This window comes from Paroedura picta, chromosome 3 (assembly GCF_049243985.1).
Source record: "Paroedura picta isolate Pp20150507F chromosome 3, Ppicta_v3.0, whole genome shotgun sequence".
Taxonomy (NCBI): Eukaryota; Metazoa; Chordata; class Lepidosauria; order Squamata; family Gekkonidae; genus Paroedura; species Paroedura picta.
In genome coordinates this window covers 6,567,674-6,585,217 of record NC_135371.1, presented here as the reverse complement: position 1 = coordinate 6,585,217, position 17,544 = coordinate 6,567,674, and the positions used below count along the sequence as shown (strand labels likewise).

The 17,544-nt window shown below is 46.1% G+C and overlaps 2 protein-coding genes across 5 annotated transcripts; both read right to left on the bottom strand.

The window, feature by feature from the left end:
- LOC143834282 (uncharacterized) lies at positions 1-6,146 on the bottom strand. 3 transcript variants are annotated; one of them, XM_077330963.1, is made up of 3 exons: positions 6,054-6,146; positions 3,294-3,416; positions 1-2,086 (listed from the first exon to the last, which is right to left on the bottom strand). In XM_077330963.1, the coding sequence occupies exons 2-3, from the start codon at positions 3,355-3,357 to the stop codon at positions 453-455; spliced, it is 1,698 nt and encodes a 565-aa protein (XP_077187078.1). In that variant the 5' UTR covers positions 3,358-3,416; positions 6,054-6,146; the 3' UTR covers positions 1-452. The 3 variants fall into 3 exon arrangements, with proteins under 3 accessions (XP_077187078.1, XP_077187080.1, XP_077187079.1); XM_077330965.1 differs by lacking the exon at positions 6,054-6,146 and adding an exon at positions 4,317-4,373; XM_077330964.1 differs by lacking the exon at positions 6,054-6,146 and adding an exon at positions 4,244-4,300.
- A 1,163-nt stretch (positions 6,147-7,309) lies between these two features.
- On the bottom strand, positions 7,310-14,950 carry LOC143834223 (uncharacterized). 2 transcript variants are annotated; one of them, XM_077330853.1, is made up of 3 exons: positions 14,853-14,950; positions 12,819-12,939; positions 7,310-10,298 (listed from the first exon to the last, which is right to left on the bottom strand). In XM_077330853.1, exons 2-3 carry the CDS (start codon positions 12,859-12,861, stop codon positions 7,759-7,761), a joined length of 2,583 nt encoding a protein of 860 aa, XP_077186968.1. In that variant the 5' UTR covers positions 12,862-12,939; positions 14,853-14,950; the 3' UTR covers positions 7,310-7,758. The 2 variants fall into 2 exon arrangements, with proteins under 2 accessions (XP_077186968.1, XP_077186969.1); XM_077330854.1 differs by having other exon boundaries at positions 7,310-10,295.
- Positions 14,951-17,544: the final 2,594 nt, after the last annotated feature.

Below are 17,544 nucleotides of genomic sequence, written 5' to 3'. Positions count from 1 at the left end.
GGCCGCAGTTTGACTACCCCTGCAAACAAGCGACCCACTCCCAAGACCCAAAGCACAGGGTGCTGCCAAGCCTTCAGCACCAAACATAATAAAGAGAAAAATGAACATACATTTTGAAAAATCCTTGTCACAAACGTGAAACAACATTTCTCTTACAGGCCTGAGTAATGCATGACAAGGAAATTTCAATAGATGAAATTGATGCGATAGAAGCCTGCTGAAACAACTAGATTCTCTCGTGGCAGAATTTCTCAGAGTTCCCTTGAAATTTCTACCCCCAACGAGACATAAGTCCTACAGTCTAAGCGTTCTTCAGCTGTGGGGCTAAGTAACTCATGAGTCTTCAGGCGGGAACTTTTGAAAACGACGTTCTCCCTTCATGCTAAGCATGTGCAACCTTTGCTGTAGAACAAGGATGGGGTTTTGTGTCACATCCCAAATGTACACAGAATCTAACTCTGGTACGTTTTTTTCATGTGCATTTTAAGGCTGCCTTGCCAGAAAAAGTCCTTCCCACACTTCGAGCACATGAATCCCTTTTCGTGCTGCCGGTGTCCAAGACACTTGTAGTATCGAGGGAAGGCTCTTTGTCTCAGCAAGCAGTGGATTTTTTTCTTGCGTCTGTGGGATTTCCTGTGTAGCAGGAGTTCAGTCGCTTGATGAAAGGATTTCTCACACCGAAAGCACGTATGTGGTCTCTCTCGACTGTGCGCTCCCTTGTGGACAATAAGGTGCAATTTCTGACTGAAGTGTTCCCCACATTTCAAGCACTGGTATGGTTTCTCTCTCCTGTGAGATTTCCCATGGGCAATAAGGCTGGATTTAAAGCTATATTTCTTCCCACACTCTGAACATTTGTAAGGCTTCTCTCCAGTGTGCAATCTTGAGTGGGCCACAAGGTTGCTATGGAAGCGAAAAAGGTCCCCACACACAGAACAGGTATACGGCTTCTCTCCCGTGTGGACTCTTCTATGTTGAACAAGACTGCTTTTGAACTTATAAGTCTTCCCACAGTCTTCGCACTGATATGGCTTCTCTTCGCTGTGGGTTTTTGTGTGTTGCGCAAGGTCTGACTTTCTACAAAAGCTTTTCCTGCAGCTCTCGCATTTATAGGGTTTCTCTTCGGAATGGGTTTTTCCGCGTTCGGGGAGCCTGGATTGAAAAGCAGAGCTTTTCTCACGCATGGAGCATTTAGGAAGCTTTTCTTTAATGTGCGACTTTTCATGTTGAAGAAACTTTGATCTCAAAGCAAAGCTTTTCTCACATACTAAGCACTTATAAGGGCTCCCCCGTGCGTGGGATCTTTTGTGTGCTGATAGGCCTAGATGAGAATGAAAACTCTCACCACACTCCAGGCATTTGTAAGGCTTTTCTCCTGTGTGGACGTTTCTATGTTCAACTAAATTGGACTTGTGCTTAAAGCTTTTCCCACAGTCTGCGCATTGATGCGGCTCCTTCTCTTTGTGGCACAGTTGGTGCACTAAAAGGTTTGGCTTGGTACGGAAACTTTTCTCACAGTCTGAGCATGTATAAGGCTTCTCTCCAGTATGAGATTTCGCGTGCCGAACAAGGGACGATCTGACAGCAAAGCTTTTCCCACACTGCCCGCATTGATATTTCTTTTCTCCGTGTGATTTTTTGTGCACGGAAAGGTCTGAATTGGAGCTAAAACCTTCGCCGCATTCTGAACATTTGTGGAGCTTTTTTATTCTGTGGTTTCGTATGTGTTTTGAAAGGGAAATTTTGGAATGTAAGCTTCTCCCGCACTGTGGGCATATCCAAGTTTTCTTATTTCTCTGGTTTGACGTCCTCTGTAAAAGATCAGAACTCTGTGTCCCATTTTCATCATATCCTCTCTCCAGTTCTTCTCTCCCACCTGAGATTGCTTCACTTGAACTTTGGATCCCTGGGAGAGGATCTCTTCCCACTGGATGGATTGGTTCGTGGTGTTGTGGTCCAGACTGAGTTCTAGATCCTTCTTGTGTCTCAGGTGACTGGAAAGTCTCCGCTCTTTCTCCACCTGTGCGATCGCTATTCTCTGATGTTCTCAAGCGAAGATTCTCTTCATTGCTCACTTGTTCAACATCTGTTTGGGGGAAAAGAAGATCATTGAAACTTGAACCAACCATTTTTCATTTGGTAGGAAACCTACCGATGGGATGGCTGCCACACAGCCTCCTTTGAGAGAAGATTATTAAACCTAATCCGCATCCTGTTTCCATCAGAGACTGCCATTGTTTATGCCTGAATCTCATATTCAGAGATACACTCTTCATGGTTTTATATGAGTTACCCTATGGGTCATCGGATATATAGAACTGATATAGTTTTATAGCTGACTGCACACAATGGCAGCATAGTGCGGATCAAAAAACCAGCACCATGGGGCCATGTACATATGCAGGGTGATTGTTTATTTCCACACCCCTGAGGAATGTCAGGTTAACATGAGTTGGCATATGGGTCATCAGATATGCAGAAGTGGTTTAAGAAGAAGAGTAAGGATATTAGACCCCACTTTTCACTACCTGAAGGAGTCTGAAAGTGGCTTACAAACACTTTCCCTTCTTCTCCCCACAACAGACACTTCGTGGGGTAGGTAAGACTGAGAGAACCCTGACAGAACTGTTCTGTGAGAAAAGTTCTAATAGAACTGTGATCGGCCCAAGGTCACCCAGCTTCATGTGGAGGAGTGGGGAATTAAGTCTCTCCCTATTAGAGGCTGCCGCTCTTAACCAGTACATCAAACTTAAACACAGTTTTTCTTTATAACTGTTGCATACGATGTTGCATACAATGGCACACCTAGTGCAGATGAAAAAATCAACACCATGGGGCCAAGTACATGTAAAGGGGAATTCTTTTATTTTTACACACTTGGGGAACACCAGGTTTGCCAAAGAGTAACAAACTTGGACTTGGGGGGGAGGGGTTAAAGCCACCACAAAATACGGAATGTCAGCTATGATATTCTGAATTCTTTGGGAATCATAGTGACTTCCATGGGGGTTGCCTATAGCCTAGACCTGGGGAACTGAGCATAGGTGGCTGTAGGTTTGTTAGAAAGAAGCTGCAGTGAAACATGTGGGGAAAGAGAGACGGATGTACTGGGAAGGTTTGGCGTCTGGGGGGACAATGGTTTTCCCACCCCCAATCATCTCAGAGATCCTCTCCTTCTTTATTAGATTATAAGAAAGGCATCTTTCCTCTGACACACTTGTCTAATCATTCCCACCATTCCAATCACAGTATCCTAGGTACTGTACAGTAATTCAGGCCCACATATTCCCTACCAGGTGATGTGGCTTCTCTGTCACCGTCTTGGTTGCCTTCCATATTCCACGTTTCCAATGTCATGTACAGTTCTGTTGCAGGGGAATAGATTTAGGTACTTCCACCACCAGCCATTGAGGCAACTATAATCAAAGTATGAAAATTAAGTTGAGACACGTTACAAAGCAGGGCACAGAATGTATTCCCTAGAGATATATATTAATTAAATGTATTACCCGCCTCTCCCAACTAGGCTCGTGGCGGGTTACAGATGTCCAGTTAAAAACCCCATTAAAACCCTATTAAGATGGACAAAAAAATACAAATACAGTGGACCAACAACCCAACAACATGGTGGAAACCCCCCTCTGCCCCCAACCCCTACCCCTACCCCTACCTCTAGTGGTGTGGCCCGGCTCCATGACCTGTCCCTAAGCAGTCTGGAAGGCAGGAAGTCAGTCCTGCTGCCCCTCCTTCCCTGCTTGATGACTTTAGAAGAAACCAGACATATTCAAAAAGCATCTCCAAATAGGCTCCAGGGCCAATGTTCATATTTTTGACATATTTTCTTTGTACATAGTAGCCAGCCACAAAATTAGGGAGTTAAACTCCCCTAATTAATCACCCATATCAAATACCACTTTCCCCCCTGTTGTTGTTAATGTTGTACCTAGGGTTGCAAATGGGCCTGTGGGGGGAAAGTCCTGTCACTTTACTACACAGTTAATCACTTTATCCCATGATGTTATTCATCTCCAAGGACAGGTACTTATCCTGGATGCTTTAGGCTGATCCTGCACTGAGCAGGGGCTTGGCCCCTTCCAACTCTATCATTCTAAAAAGCTTCAATGGTCAATTTTCTCATACTAAGCCTCTTATCCTCTAAAGGGATAAGATGTTTTTCTGTGCCCCAGCAACCCAACCCAACCCCTAGGAGATCAGACTCTGAAGAGATTTTTAAAAATCTCACAAGTAATTAAATAACGGCTCACACTGTTGAGAGCATTCAACACTCAATGCTTTCTCCCTACAAAGAGCATTACTTTGCAATCGAGGCCTTTGACCTAACTGGAAGAAGATATTTAACCTCTCTCATCAATAACTCAAGAGTTTTTGTGTAGGTACTCATCTGAAGAGGAGGGAGAGCTGTGGGAGGGGTCCTTTTTATTGCAGGAAGAAGCAATCTGTCAGTTACAACAGCTTAGTAACTCCCAGAGAGTGACATTTAAAGCACCCACTGTTAATTATTCCGGGAAGTAGTAATCTTTAACTTTCTGCAATAAGCGTCAACACAAGCCTCGTAATGCCTTAAAGACTGGAAAAACATCCTCCTCCAACAGGTGAACAGAGTGAGAACTCTGGATTTCTTATTTATAATAACCTCCTCTACATACTAATTCAAATTTATTTTAATACAGCACTGCGGCCCGATAAAACAGATAGCAAGAAAAAAAAAACTTTTCAGAGTAGAAAATTGCATAATCAGGGAGCCAGTATAAAATTTAAAAAATATAAAATTGTATAATTGATGGGTACATTATAAAAAATGCATAGTAAAATTCCTCTAAAAAATCTTCACTTCAGTTTAAGTTGTCTTTCCCGTGTGCTAAGCACATGCACACAAAATTTGGCAACCTGCTTAATAATATGGCCCCTACTATTCCGCAGGAGGACTATTACTTTTTCTTTGTTTGAGCTGGTGGAGGAATTCCTGAGTGATGGGAGGATGAATTTATTTCTTGCAGAGTTGAAGGTAAGGCACCTTAAGAGGATGTGTTCGATTGACTCTATCTCCCCGGAATTACAGGGGCAGAGTCTTTCAGCTAATGAGGTTTTCTTGAAGCGGCCCACCAGCATGGCAGAAGGTAACGCAGAGCATCTAGCTAGTGTGAATGCTCTCCTATAGTATTTTGTTTCCAAATAGGAGAGATAGTCCGCTGAGGATTGAATGTATCTGGAACAACCTCTACATCAGGGGTAGTCAAACTGCGGCCCTCCAGATGTCCATGGACTACAATTCCCAGGAGCCCCCTGCCAGGGGGCTCCTGGGAATTGTAGTCCATGGACATCTGGAGGGCTGCAGTTTGACTACCCCTGCTCTACATACTAAACATTTGCTCTAGCAGCCCTTTCCAGGTGAGGCTGCACTTGCATCCTCAGGCTTTCAGTTTGGGCCAGTCTATCAACTGGAGATTTAACTAATATATTAGCTGTGCAAAGATTGGGTCCCTCAGGACTGACAAAGTGTGCATGCAGGCACACAAAAGCTGACACCTTGAATAAAACTTGGTTGGTCTGAATCAAATTTTGTTCTGCTGCTTCAGGCCAACACAGCTAAGCATCTGAATTTATTAGCTGAGGTTTTTTCCTTCCTGTTTCATCACCCAGTTTGAGGGCTGTTGTTTTCTTTTCTTAACCTCAAAAGGAAGGTCAAATAGTCTTCATATCCGAACATGATTCATTATCATTTAAGACTGCTAACCTGGGGGAGTTTTATCGTGTTGCGCTGTTTTGTATTTGAATTGTGTTTTGCCCCTCTTTCGTACCTTTCCCTCTCTCCAACATGCATCCCTATACAAATCCTCATTAAAATATCAGTCAGTGCTTATAACGGGAAGTGTACGTTGTCTGAAGCAGTCCTGGACATCAGGCCTCATTCTTCATCTCAACCTTGCATCAGGCTTTAATTTCATCTCTTTGACCTTCCCCTATAGGGTTCTCCTTATGAGTCCCATTATCTCCTCTGGTACCCACAAATCCGTCTTTATGCATGCACTCACCTTCCCCTAGAAAATCCTGTGTTGCATTGTTGCTAAGGAAAAGACCAACCCTGCCAGCAAAACCAGTCTGAAGACCATCTCCTTGAAGAGGAGTCAACAATTGGCCTGAAAGGAGAACTCCCATTTATGAGCTTTGACAAATGAGGCCTCGGGGCAATTAACCCCTTCCAACCTTTCCCAATGAGCCTCTTGTGGCGCAGAGTGGTAAGGCAGCCGTCTGAAGCTCTGCCCATGAGGTTGGGAGTTCGATCCCAGCAGCCGGCTCAAGGTTGACTCAGCCTTCCATCCTTCTGAGGTCGGTAAAATGAGTACCCAGCTTGCTGCTGGAGGGTAAATGGGGAAGGCACTGGCAAACCACCCCGTATTGAGTCTGCCATGAAAACGCTGGAGGGCGTCACCCCAAGGGTCAGACATGACCCGGTGCTTGCACAGGGGATACCTTTACCTTTACCTTTACCTTTAACCTTTCCCAGGAAAATGGCCATTCTATGGGACCATTCTATGAGATCTACACATAAGGTGGGGAGGAACAAGGACAACAAATGACTCTTTTGTTTCCCCCCCCCCCCCAGAATAATGTTCCCTAATCTTCTTCTTTATCTTCTTGCTGGTCAGCCTGGCAGCATATTTTGCTTTATGTTGTTTTCAAATTAGCCCATCCTAGTATCTTATGATACAAAGGAATAACTGAACCAGCTTTGAGAACTCTGGTGTGTAATTTTACCTCAGAGATTTGATCCCTGGACTCCTGAATGTTGAATCATAAGAAACAGAACTTTGTTAAACTCCTTTTGAACTTAGGGGGTGGCAGGCGACAGTGGATGAGAGGTAGGTTTGTGAGTGTCCTGCATTGTGCGGGGGGTTGGACTAGATGACCCAGGAGGTCCCTTCCAACTCTATGATTCTATGTTTCCGTGATTAGGCAGATTGTGAGTGGGTGGGCAGGAAGGGATGTGCCAGTGTTTGTCTCTTGTGGCCCTTCCTTAGCATAACCAGGGAATTGCTAATTACTGTGGCATGGTAGGTGAATTTCCTCCAGGCTTCAAAAAGCATCGTGGAGTTTCGCAGAGGCTCCGTTGCCCTGCCTTTCATTGGTGTGTGGGATATTTTGAGCCAGAGCTGAAATTGCCAGCTTTTCAACTAGCCCCAAGCGCCTGCTCCTGGGGGGAAAACAACCATTTCATAAAGAGATATCAGCAGGTCACAATTCCTGAGAGGTCACATTGTAGGACAAAAGGCAAAATCTACAGTGAAAAAAAAATTAAAAATATTTATTTAAAATTTAAAATCATGAAAGAGTATTTCTCTAACAGGACTGAATAAGGCATTATACTGGTTGAAAAAGAAGCTTAAAATGGCGATTGTCCCTGTTGTGACAGAAGCCTGCTGAAGCAACTAGATTCCCTCACGATAAAAACTCTGAAAGTTCCCTCAGAAAATTCCAGCCCCAACCGGAGAAAGGTAGTCCCACTTTCTGTGGATTCAACTATGGGGCTAGGTAACTCATGAGTCTGCAGGTGGGAACTTTTGGAGTTAATGCTTCAAGGAAGTGTAAGTTTTACTGTAGAAGCATGAATTTTTGAACAAACGTTCCCCCACATTTTGCATTGTTCTGTGTCTTTTTTCCCTGGCGTGGCTTTCCTTCTGCCCAGAAACACGATTTAATTATAGGTTATTTGTGCCACATTCCAAATGTACCCATATTCTAGCTCTTGCATGTCTTTTTCATATGCAATTTCAGGTTGCCTTCCCAGAAAAACTTCTTCCCACACTTTGAGCACCTGTATGGATTCTTAGCCCTGTGGCATTTTCTGTGTTCAAGATACCGGTAGTACCAACGAAAGGTTTTTCGGCACTGCGAGCAATAATAGGATTTCTTTTGTGTGTGGGATTTCTTGTGGAGCAGAAGTTCACTCACTCGAAGGAAGGATTTCTCACACCGAAAGCACGTATGTGGTCGCTCTCGAGTGTGCACTCCCTTATGGGCAATGAGTTGTGATTTCTGACTGAAGTTTTCCCCGCACTTGGAGCATTGATATGGTTTCTCCCCTGTATGAGATTTTCCATGTTTAATAAAACTTGATTGTAAACTGTAGCTTTTCCCACACTGCAAGCATTTATAAGGCTTCTCTCCTGTGTGGAGTCTTCTGTGCTGAACAAGATACCATTCAGACATGAAGCTTTTCCCACACGTTACACAGCGGTGTGGCTTCTCCCCTGTGTGCGATTTTTTGTGCCGTGAAAGGCTTGAATTTCCACTAAAGGCTTTCCCACATTCTAAGCATTTATATGGTTTCTCTTCAGTATGGGATGTTTCATGTCGAACAAGCTTCGATCTATGAGGGAAGCTCTTCCCACAGACCAAGCACTTATAGGGGTACTCTCCTGTGTGGGATCTTTGGTGTCTTAAAAGATTTGAATGAGAACTAAAAAACTTCCCACAGTCTGAGCATTTATATGGTTTCTCTCCAGTATGCCGTCTTCTGTGTTGAAAAACACCAGCTTGAAACCTAAAGGTTTTCCCACACTCTGAGCATTGATAAGGCTTCTCTCCTGTGTGAATTCTTCTATGCTGGTCAAGATTCCATTTGGCCCGAAAGCTTTTCACGCACTCTGTGCATTGGTGTGGCTTCTCCTCTGTGTGGGACTTTTTGTGTGCTGAAAGGCTTGATACCCTAGTAAAACTTTTGCCACAGTCTACACACATATATGGTTTCTCTCCAGTATGTGTTCTTCCATGTTGATTAAGACCAGATCTGAACTTAAAGGTTTTCCCACATTCTGAGCACTGATAAGGCCTCTCTCCTGTATGAACTCTTCTATGCTCATCAAGAAACTCTTTGGTCCCAAAGTTTTTCCCACACTCTGGGCATTGATGTAGCTTTTCTCCTGAGCTGGACTGCCCAGGTTCACTCAGCTTCCCTGCAGAATGTGAGTTTTTGTGCCGAACCATTCCTGATCGAAAAGCAAAGCTTTTCCCGCACAGGAAGCATTTATATGGCTTCTCTCCTGTGTGAATTCTTTGGTGCACCCTACAGGAATAGAATGTTGTAAACCTTTTCTGACACTGTGAGCATTCATAGGGCTTCTCTCCTGTGTGGATCCGTTCGTGTGCTGAAAGTTTTGAACTATTAATGAAAGTTTTCCCACATAATGAGCATTTGTAAGGATTCGTTTCTGAATGGGATTTGATATGAGCGAGGCAGTTTTTTCTAAAAGCAAACCTTCTCCCACATTCTAAGCACTGATGTGGCTTTTGTCCCGTGTGGCTGTTCTTGTGGTCTGAAAGTCTGCCCCTGGAACTAAAACACCTCCCACATTCTGAGCATTTATTTGGCTCCTTCCCTCTGTGGGACTTTTGGTGCTGTGAAAGGTTGGACTTAGTGCCAAAGGTTTCCCCACATTCTGAACACCTGTGTGGCTTCTCTCTTGTGTGGCTCAGTTTATGCCTTGCAAGGTTTGAACTGCTAGCTAAGCCTTTGCCACAGTGAGAGCAGATGTAAGTTTTCTTCTTTTTCTGGATTCGCTGATGTTTGGGGAGGTCAGAACTCTGCTTGTGCCTTCCTCCACGTTCTCTGTTCCTCTTTTCTCCCCTTGTTGTTTCACTTAAGCCTTGGTCAACTAAAGGAGCATCTTTTCTCGTCGGATCGTGGTTTGTAACAGTGTCTTGCTCCAGCCGACTACCGCCCTCTTCTCTCCCACAGGAGGTTGCTTGATGTAAGCCTTGGTCAACTAAAAGAGCATCATTTCTCACAGGATCAATGTTTATAATAGTGCCCTCCTCCAGCCGACTACCACCCTCTTCTCTCCCACAAGAGGTTGCTTGATGTAAGACTTGTTGGTCAACTAAAGGAGCATCTTTTCTCATAGGATCGAGGTTTATAACAGTGTCTTGCTCCAGCTGACTACGGCCCTCTTCTCTCCCACAGGAGGTTGCTTGATATAAGATTTGGTCAACCAAGAGAGCATCTTTTCTTAAAAGATTAAGCTTTATAACAGTTTCCCGTTCTGGTCGACTAATGCCATCTTCTCTCCCATGGGAGTTTGTTGCATGTAAGACTTGGTCAACTAGGAAAGTGTCTTTTCTCATTGGGTTGAGCTTTATAACAGTTTCTCGTTCTTGTTGGCTTCCACAGGCTTCCTTATTCTCGAGTTGTTGGGAAATCACCCCTTTTGATCCACCCAATGATGCCACAGTGAGATCCAGTGGAACATCCTCCTGCTCCCTCACCTGTTGAACATCTGCTACAGGAAACAAGAGAAAGAATTACAACTTGAACCAACTGTGGTCCACTTTCAACTTAAAAGAACCATGCTGGAACCATGCATATCATTTTGGGAACATAATTTCTAGAATTAGCAGATGACCAGTGAAACATTCTCCTGCTCCCTCACCTGCTGAACGTCTGCTACAGGAAACAAGAGACAGAATTACAACTTGAAGCAACCATGGTCCACTTTAATCTGTAAGCAGCGTTCGCTATTTACAATCAATCAAATCAATCAAATACCTTTATTGGCATAATCATAACAAAACATCTATATGGCCCATTATGCACGGCCGCCGAAATGGCAATTTCGGGTCACATGGAAAACGCGGAGGGGGAAGAAGCGAAGCAAACCGCTTATACACGGGGTGGGACGCAACAGCGGCAAAACCCAGAGTAAACGATTATGCACGCGGTAACCCCAGCGCCACTTCTGGTTGCGCCCCGGTCACCTGGAAGCTGCGCTTTCTTCCGCGTTTCACTAACACGGCTTTTTTGGCAGCATGCACCGAATCTGCAGCCGGTTGCAGCCGGCACCGTGCGTTATCGGTTATTTTAAGAAGAAGAAGAGGAAGAAGAAGAAGAAGAGTTGGTTCTTATATGCCGCTTTTGCCTACCCGAAGGAGGCTCAAAGCGGCTTACAGTCGCCTTCCCTTTCCTCTCCCCACAACAGACACCCTGTGGGGTGGGTGAGGCTGAGAGAGCCCTGATATCACTGCCCGGTCAGAACAGTTTTATCAGTGCTGTGGTGAGCCCAAGGTCACCCAGCTGGCTGCATGTGGAGGAGCGCAGAATCGAACCTGGCATGCCAGATTAGAAGTCCACACTCCTAACCACTACACCAAACTGGCCATTCCACCCCGAATGCACGTTCTCCCTCTCGTGCATAATGGGCCTATAAAAGACAAGATGATTCAAATCCCAGATCACTTGGAGAAAATCCCGTGAAGGAATTTTGCAATGCCTTTGGTTATTTGAGGGTTATGATTCAATAAAGGAAAGTGCACTATTGTTGCAGAATTGTGAATCTTGCTCGCCCCCACGAGAGGAAATATGTACCATTCTCTGAGATGGTTATATTGTTCACAATAGAGGAGAACGTGTTCCACTGACTTGGGTTTCTTTGCAGGACATGGGCAGTGTCTGTAGGCATACTGGATTTTAGCATACCAACCTTTAGTCACTGCTGTTGGTAGGAGGTTCAGCCTTGCTAGCATAAAAAATCGCTTCAGGGAAGGTGATTTTAAAGATGTAAAGTACTCCGGGATCCTTACTGGTGGATAGATTTCAAAAAAAGAAGGGAGAGCATGTTCTGCGTGCTGTTCGCTGTTTACATAAAAAGGCTAAGTCCTTGGTGGGTGGAGAGTGGGCGTGGCCAGTCCAGGTGAGGGCCCAATCACCCTGACTGGCGACACCAACTCCCGCCCACCAAGGCCTCAACCGGCCAGTGCTGCCACTCCAGGTTCCCTTTAGGCCAGGGAGCTCTCTCACCGTGGCAAGAGCTGCTGGGCCCAAAAGGAGCTTCCTGCGGCGGTGCCACGGGAGGGGCCCGACCGTTCCTTTTAGGCCCCGCAGCTCTTTCGCGTCAGCGACAGAGCTCCTGGGCCTAAAGGGAGCCTCCCACGGTGTTGGCGCCACGGGGGGGGGGGGGGGCTGGCCGCTCCCTTTAGGCCCAGCAGCTCTCTCGCACGAGTGACAGAACTGCCGGACCTAAATTGGGCCTCCCATGGCGCTGGTGCTGCAGGGGGGGGGCCTGACCATTCCCTTTAGACCATTCCCAAGAGAGTGGGAGAGCTGTTGGCCCTAATGGGAGCCTCCCACAGAGGCACCACCACGGGGGGGGGGGCTCACCCACTCCTTTAAGGGATGTGGGGCCTTTCAACGTTCGTTCTTAAGAATGGGCTTTGAATCTAGCAGGGGGGGGATTTTGGAATCAATGGGCAAATGAGGCTTCCCTTCTCCATCAATCTTACACATTGCTGCCTTCTTGGATGCTTTAGGATGCTTAGGGCTGATCCTGCGTTGAGCAGGGGGTTGGCCTAGATGGCCTGTGTGGCCCCTTCCAACTCTATGATTCTATGATTCTATGACTAGATGGCCTGTATGGCCCCTTCCAACTCTATGATTCTATGATTCTATGATTCTATGATTCTTCTCTAGCAGTATTAGCAGTCTGGATTATTTTTTCTGAGTCCTTTCCATAACCGTTCCTTACTTTCTCTGTTCCAGAATAGCAATAGGAAATGTTTTAATTCTTGGTAGCAATTACTTTATTTATTTATTTATTTATTTATTTATTCATTCATTCATTTATTTCTTTACTTGATTTATATCCCGCCTCTCATGACCTTTGTTTACTGAAAACACCTGAGGCTGTGTTTCCACCCAATTCAGGGCCCTCAAGGTTGCAAACATTAAAATGAAACATTTACACAACTGAGACATTGAAAAATGTTTATGCAAAATATATATAGAATTCAAGTCCACGAATGCTTACCCGATAATCCAGCTTCTTCATCACTCTCTTGCTGAGCTTCCATATTCAGGATGAATTCAGTTCTGCTAAGGGGTGGTGGTGGGGGGGAGTCAGCAGGTTCCTTCTCCACCTGTCCAAGCACCTGAAAGAGAGGTGTATTACATTGGGACCATTCAGAGGGCTGGGGAAGAGACTTGTTTTATAGATTCAGCTATGGCATTACTGCACCTCCCCAAACTCAAGATTTTGTTCTGCTGCAATCTCATCCAAAGGAAGGAGGTCTAAGGGGGGACTTTGGAGAAGATGAGTCATGACCAAGCAGCCTCTCCAGGCCCACAAAATTTGCCAACTCCAGGGAGAGAATTTCCTGGGGAGAGCAATATTTGTGGAGGGGAGGGACTTCTGTGGGACTGAATGCTGTAGAGCAGTGGTCCCCAACCTTTTTATCACTGGGGACTGGTCAACACTTGACAATTTTACTGAGGCCTGGGGGGGTAGTCTTTTGCCAAGGGACGTTGCTGCCACCACCTGAGCCCCTGCTCCACTTGCTTTCCTGCCAGTGCCCCTGACTTCCCACTGCCCACTGGCGGGCGCTGCCAGCAGCAGCTGCGCAGTGCCACGCCGAGGGGGAGCCCCAGCCATGGCGACCTTTGGAGAGCACCAAAGGTGAGCCGGCGGCAGAGTGGCAGGGCAGCCCCTGAGGCAGCAGCCGGGGGGGAGGACGAGGAGGAGCTGTGGCCCGGTACCAACTGATCTTCGGACCGATCCCGGTCTCCGGACCGGGGGTTGGGGACCACTGCTGTGGAGCACACCCTCCAAATCAGGCATTTTCTTTGGGAGAAACTGATCTCTCTTTTCTGGAGACAAGCACTGATTCCAGTAGGTCTCCAGGCCTCACCTGGAGGATGGCAACCCTAACACCCGTTTTCTGCACTCAGAGGGCTGGGCTGATCTCAGTGTCTTATCTTGGCCCCTGGCAGTTACAGAGATGAAAATGTCTCCTTGCTTTAAAGAAAATAAATGCTGCTTTACTTTCATGAATGTGTCTATCCAGAAACTATCCAGAATGTGTCTATTTTCAGAAACTAATAGCATTTCCAGCACTGGGATGGGAAATACCTGGGGACTTGGGGGAGGGGGAGCGGGCAGGATTTGGAGTGGGGAGGGTAATGCTAGAGTCCACCCTCCTCAGCAGCCATTTTCTCCAGGGGGACTGATGTCTGTAGTCTGGAGAGGAGCTATAATTCCAGGGAATTCCCAGAATCACACAGGGATGTTTATTGAGAAGCAGAAATGCAAAAAGAAATAAATATCCCTTAAGAAGACTTCGGTAGAAATCAGCTGGCTCCAAAAGCTGCTCTTTTGTTTTTTGGGAAAATTATCCGACTTAAGAGTCTTCTATGCCAATGTCAGGAACTTGTGTACTGGTTAAAAGCGGCAGCCTCTAATCTGGAGAGCTGGGTTTGATTCCCCAGTCCTCCTCCACATGCAGCCAGCTGGGTGGCCTTGGGCCAGTCCCAGTTCTCTCAGAGCTCTCTCAGCCCCACCTCTCTTACAGGGTGTCTGTTGTCAGGAGAGAAAGGAGAAAGTGTTTGTAAGCTGCTTTGGGACTCCTTTGTGTGGTGAAAAGTGAGGACTGAGCACGCAAACATGGTGGAAACCAATAAAACCAGAGTCCAGGGACCCCTTTAAGACCAACAAAGATTTATTCAAGGCGTGAGCTTTTGAGTGCAGGCACTCTTCCTCAGACTATGAACTGGACATCATGACAGTGGGAATATATAAGCAAATCCTGTTACATTAGTAAACTGTGTCACAGCACCCACACACAGCCACATGATAACTCCCATGATAACACATGATAAAGGTGCCACTGGACTCGTGCTACTTCAGACCAACACGGCTACTCATTTGAATCTATCCTAATGGTGGGAACCAACTGGATGGACCAGGGATTATAGGCGTTTACTCTGCATCCCCCTCTCTTCTTCACAGGGATGGCTCTTCGGTTTCTATCCCCCCTCCGTCCCTAGCAAAGGGTCTCCTTGCACATACCTGCTTCTACATAATTCTTTCCTTGGATGGCTTCTACAGAGCAGCCCAGGTTAGGAAAAGGACTGCCAGGAAGAAGAAAACAGGTGGGCTAAGGAGGACGCTCCCTTTATGGGCTTCTGGAAAGGGCTCAGTGCATTTAACCCTTTCCACCATCTCCCAGGAAAATGTCAGGAGAGGAAGAACTACGTTTGAGCAGGAGCTGGGGTTCCATTTCCCACCCACTCTAGAGGGCTTTTCCACCCCAATGACAGGGATAACTCAAAGGAGCAGTTTGCAATCGCCTTCCCTTCCTCTCCCCACAACAGACAACCTGTGAGAGAGGTGAGGCTGAAAGAGCTCCCAGAGAATCAGGACTAGCCCAAGGTCACCCAGCTGGGTGCACATGGAAGAAGGGTGGAGAATCCAACCTCTCCAGATTAGAGGCTCTCCAGATTAGAGTCAGTCCCTTTGAACCATGACATCAAGGTGGCTCTCAAAAAAAAGTGCAAAAGAAGGCCAGATGACAAAAGCTGAGGCACTTTCGGGCCTTACGTTTGGCCTTAAGGCATTCAGTGCAGCTGTGGTCTGTGAGACACTTCAGCAGGGGTGGGCAAACTGTGGCCCTCCAGATGTCCATGGACTACAATTCCCATAAGCCCCTGCCAGCATTCGCTGGCAGGGGCTCATGGGAATTGTAGTCCATGGACACCTGGAGGCCCACAGTTTGCCCACATCTGCACTATAGGATGTAAGACTTCCTCCCATAAGGAAACAGGCTTGTATAAAGTTGTAAACTTCTCAGCATAGCAGGGGGGACCATGAACCCAGGTTTGGCACAAGATAGAAAGCACAGAGAGGGCACATGGGAGATCAGGGACCAATCAGAAATGAGCTGATGTAATTTAGCAACAGAGCCTCTTGTGGCACAGAGTGGTAAGGCAGCAGACATGCAATCTGAAGCTCTGCCCATAAGGCTGGGAGTTCAATCCCAGCAGCCGGCTCAAGGTTGACTCAGTCTTCCATCCTTCCAAGGTCGGTAAAATGAGCACCCAGCTTGCTGGGGGATAAACGGTAATGACTGGGGAAGGCATTGGCAAACCACCCTGTATTGAGTCTGCCATGAAAACGCTAGAGGGCATCACCCCAAGGGTCAGACATGACCCGGTGCTTGCACAGGGGATACCTTTACCTTTTAATGTAGCAACTCACACATGCATTGTCAACTTCGGGTTACGGCATAACTTTGTAACCAGTCCAGTGAGGCAGGAGGGAAAGGAAAGGAACGTATTAAAGAAATTGATTATCTTCACTGCGTCAAAGGAAAATGTTTTTTTGTCTGACTTTTTCTTCCTTTTGCTAGCAAAATAAATCTTGACCCTTTTGCTACTCAGTTGATCCAAAAGAACACAAATCCCCCCCCCCCCAAAGGGGAGGGAAGCTGTATCGGTCTGCCGTTTCTCCATAGCGATGCAGCAGTGTTGATTAAAAAGGCATTTGTGTTGTAGCATTTCCGCATAGCAACGCAGAAGTGCCTTGTTTTAAAAAACTAATTTTGGGGTTCAGCGGCGGGGGGGGGAGTTTCAGTCCACTAGATAACTGCTATGCTGTGATTGGTGGCTTGCTGTGATTGACAAGCCAAGGAGTGGAAGAGAAGTTTGTTTTGCTTTCTCTTGCAGCCTCATCGGCAGGCAAAAAGCTGCAATGGGGCAGAGGGTAAACATGGGAGGGGTCTCCCGTGAGGCGGGCTGCAAACTCGAAGTTTAGCATCCCACGTTTGCGAGCAGGAAGCCACTCGAGTTTCACACCTCTGTGCGGAAATGGTCAAGATGTTCCATAGAAATCCTGCCAGTTCTAGAATTTCCATGTTTGAGAAATATTAGGATGAACTATAAAATGCTCTGGAGATCATTGTGGAGGTGGCCAGAGGCCTCGTTGCCCCACCAACCATTGCTGTGTGGGACATTTTGAGCCAGAGGTAAGGTTGCCAACTTTTCCACAAGCCCCAATCACTTGCTCCTGGGGAAAAAACCCATTTCACAGAGTGAGAGAACCGCAAACAATTTCTGAGAGGCCACAGTGTAAGACAAAAGATAAAAACCTCAGTGGAAAAAAAAAGGATCAATAATATTTATTAAGTTTTTAAAAGAGCTGCTCCACATCTTCATCACACACAGAAACAAACAACCCACCCCGGATCCAATGCACAAGGGTCCTGCCCACCTTCATCATAAAATATAATTGAGAGAAAAATGGGCATAAACTTTTTAAAAAATCTTAGTAAAAATTGTGAAATAATATTTGCCTTACAGGCCTGAATAATGCATTGTGCTGTTTGACCATTTCACAGAACGAGAGAACAGTAGCTGACAATTCCTGAGAGGCCATATTGTAGGACAAAAACTAAAAACTACAGTGGGAAAAAAAAAGAAATTAAAATATTTACAACTTCTTTCCACACCGAAACCTATGGGGGAAAAAACAACCCACCCCATGGTCCAAACCTGAAGGTGCTGCCCACCCTTCAGCACAAAATATAACAGTGTAAATTTTTAAAAATACTTTAAAATCACAAAATAATATTACTCTAACAGGCCTGAATAATGCATTATGCCAGGGGTAGTCAAACTGCGGCCCTCCAGATGTCCACGGACTACAATGCCCATGAGCCCCTGCCAGCAAATGCTGGCAGGGGCTCATGGGCATTGTAGTCCGT

Bases quoted from the DNA above. Each gene is read 5' to 3' on its own strand.
- LOC143834282 (XM_077330963.1), bottom strand. From the start codon at position 3,357: ATGACATTGGAAACGTGGAATATGGAAGGCAACCAAGACGGTGACAGA. The intron at 2,087-3,293 runs GTAGGGAATATG...TCCCCCAAACAG, and splicing joins CAGAGAAGCCACATCACCTG to ATGTTGAACAAGTGAGCAAT.
- LOC143834223 (XM_077330853.1), bottom strand. From the start codon at position 12,861: ATGGAAGCTCAGCAAGAGAGTGATGAAGAAGCTGGATTATCGG. The intron at 10,299-12,818 runs GTAAGCATTCGT...TGTTTCCTGTAG, and splicing joins TGAAGAAGCTGGATTATCGG to CAGATGTTCAACAGGTGAGG.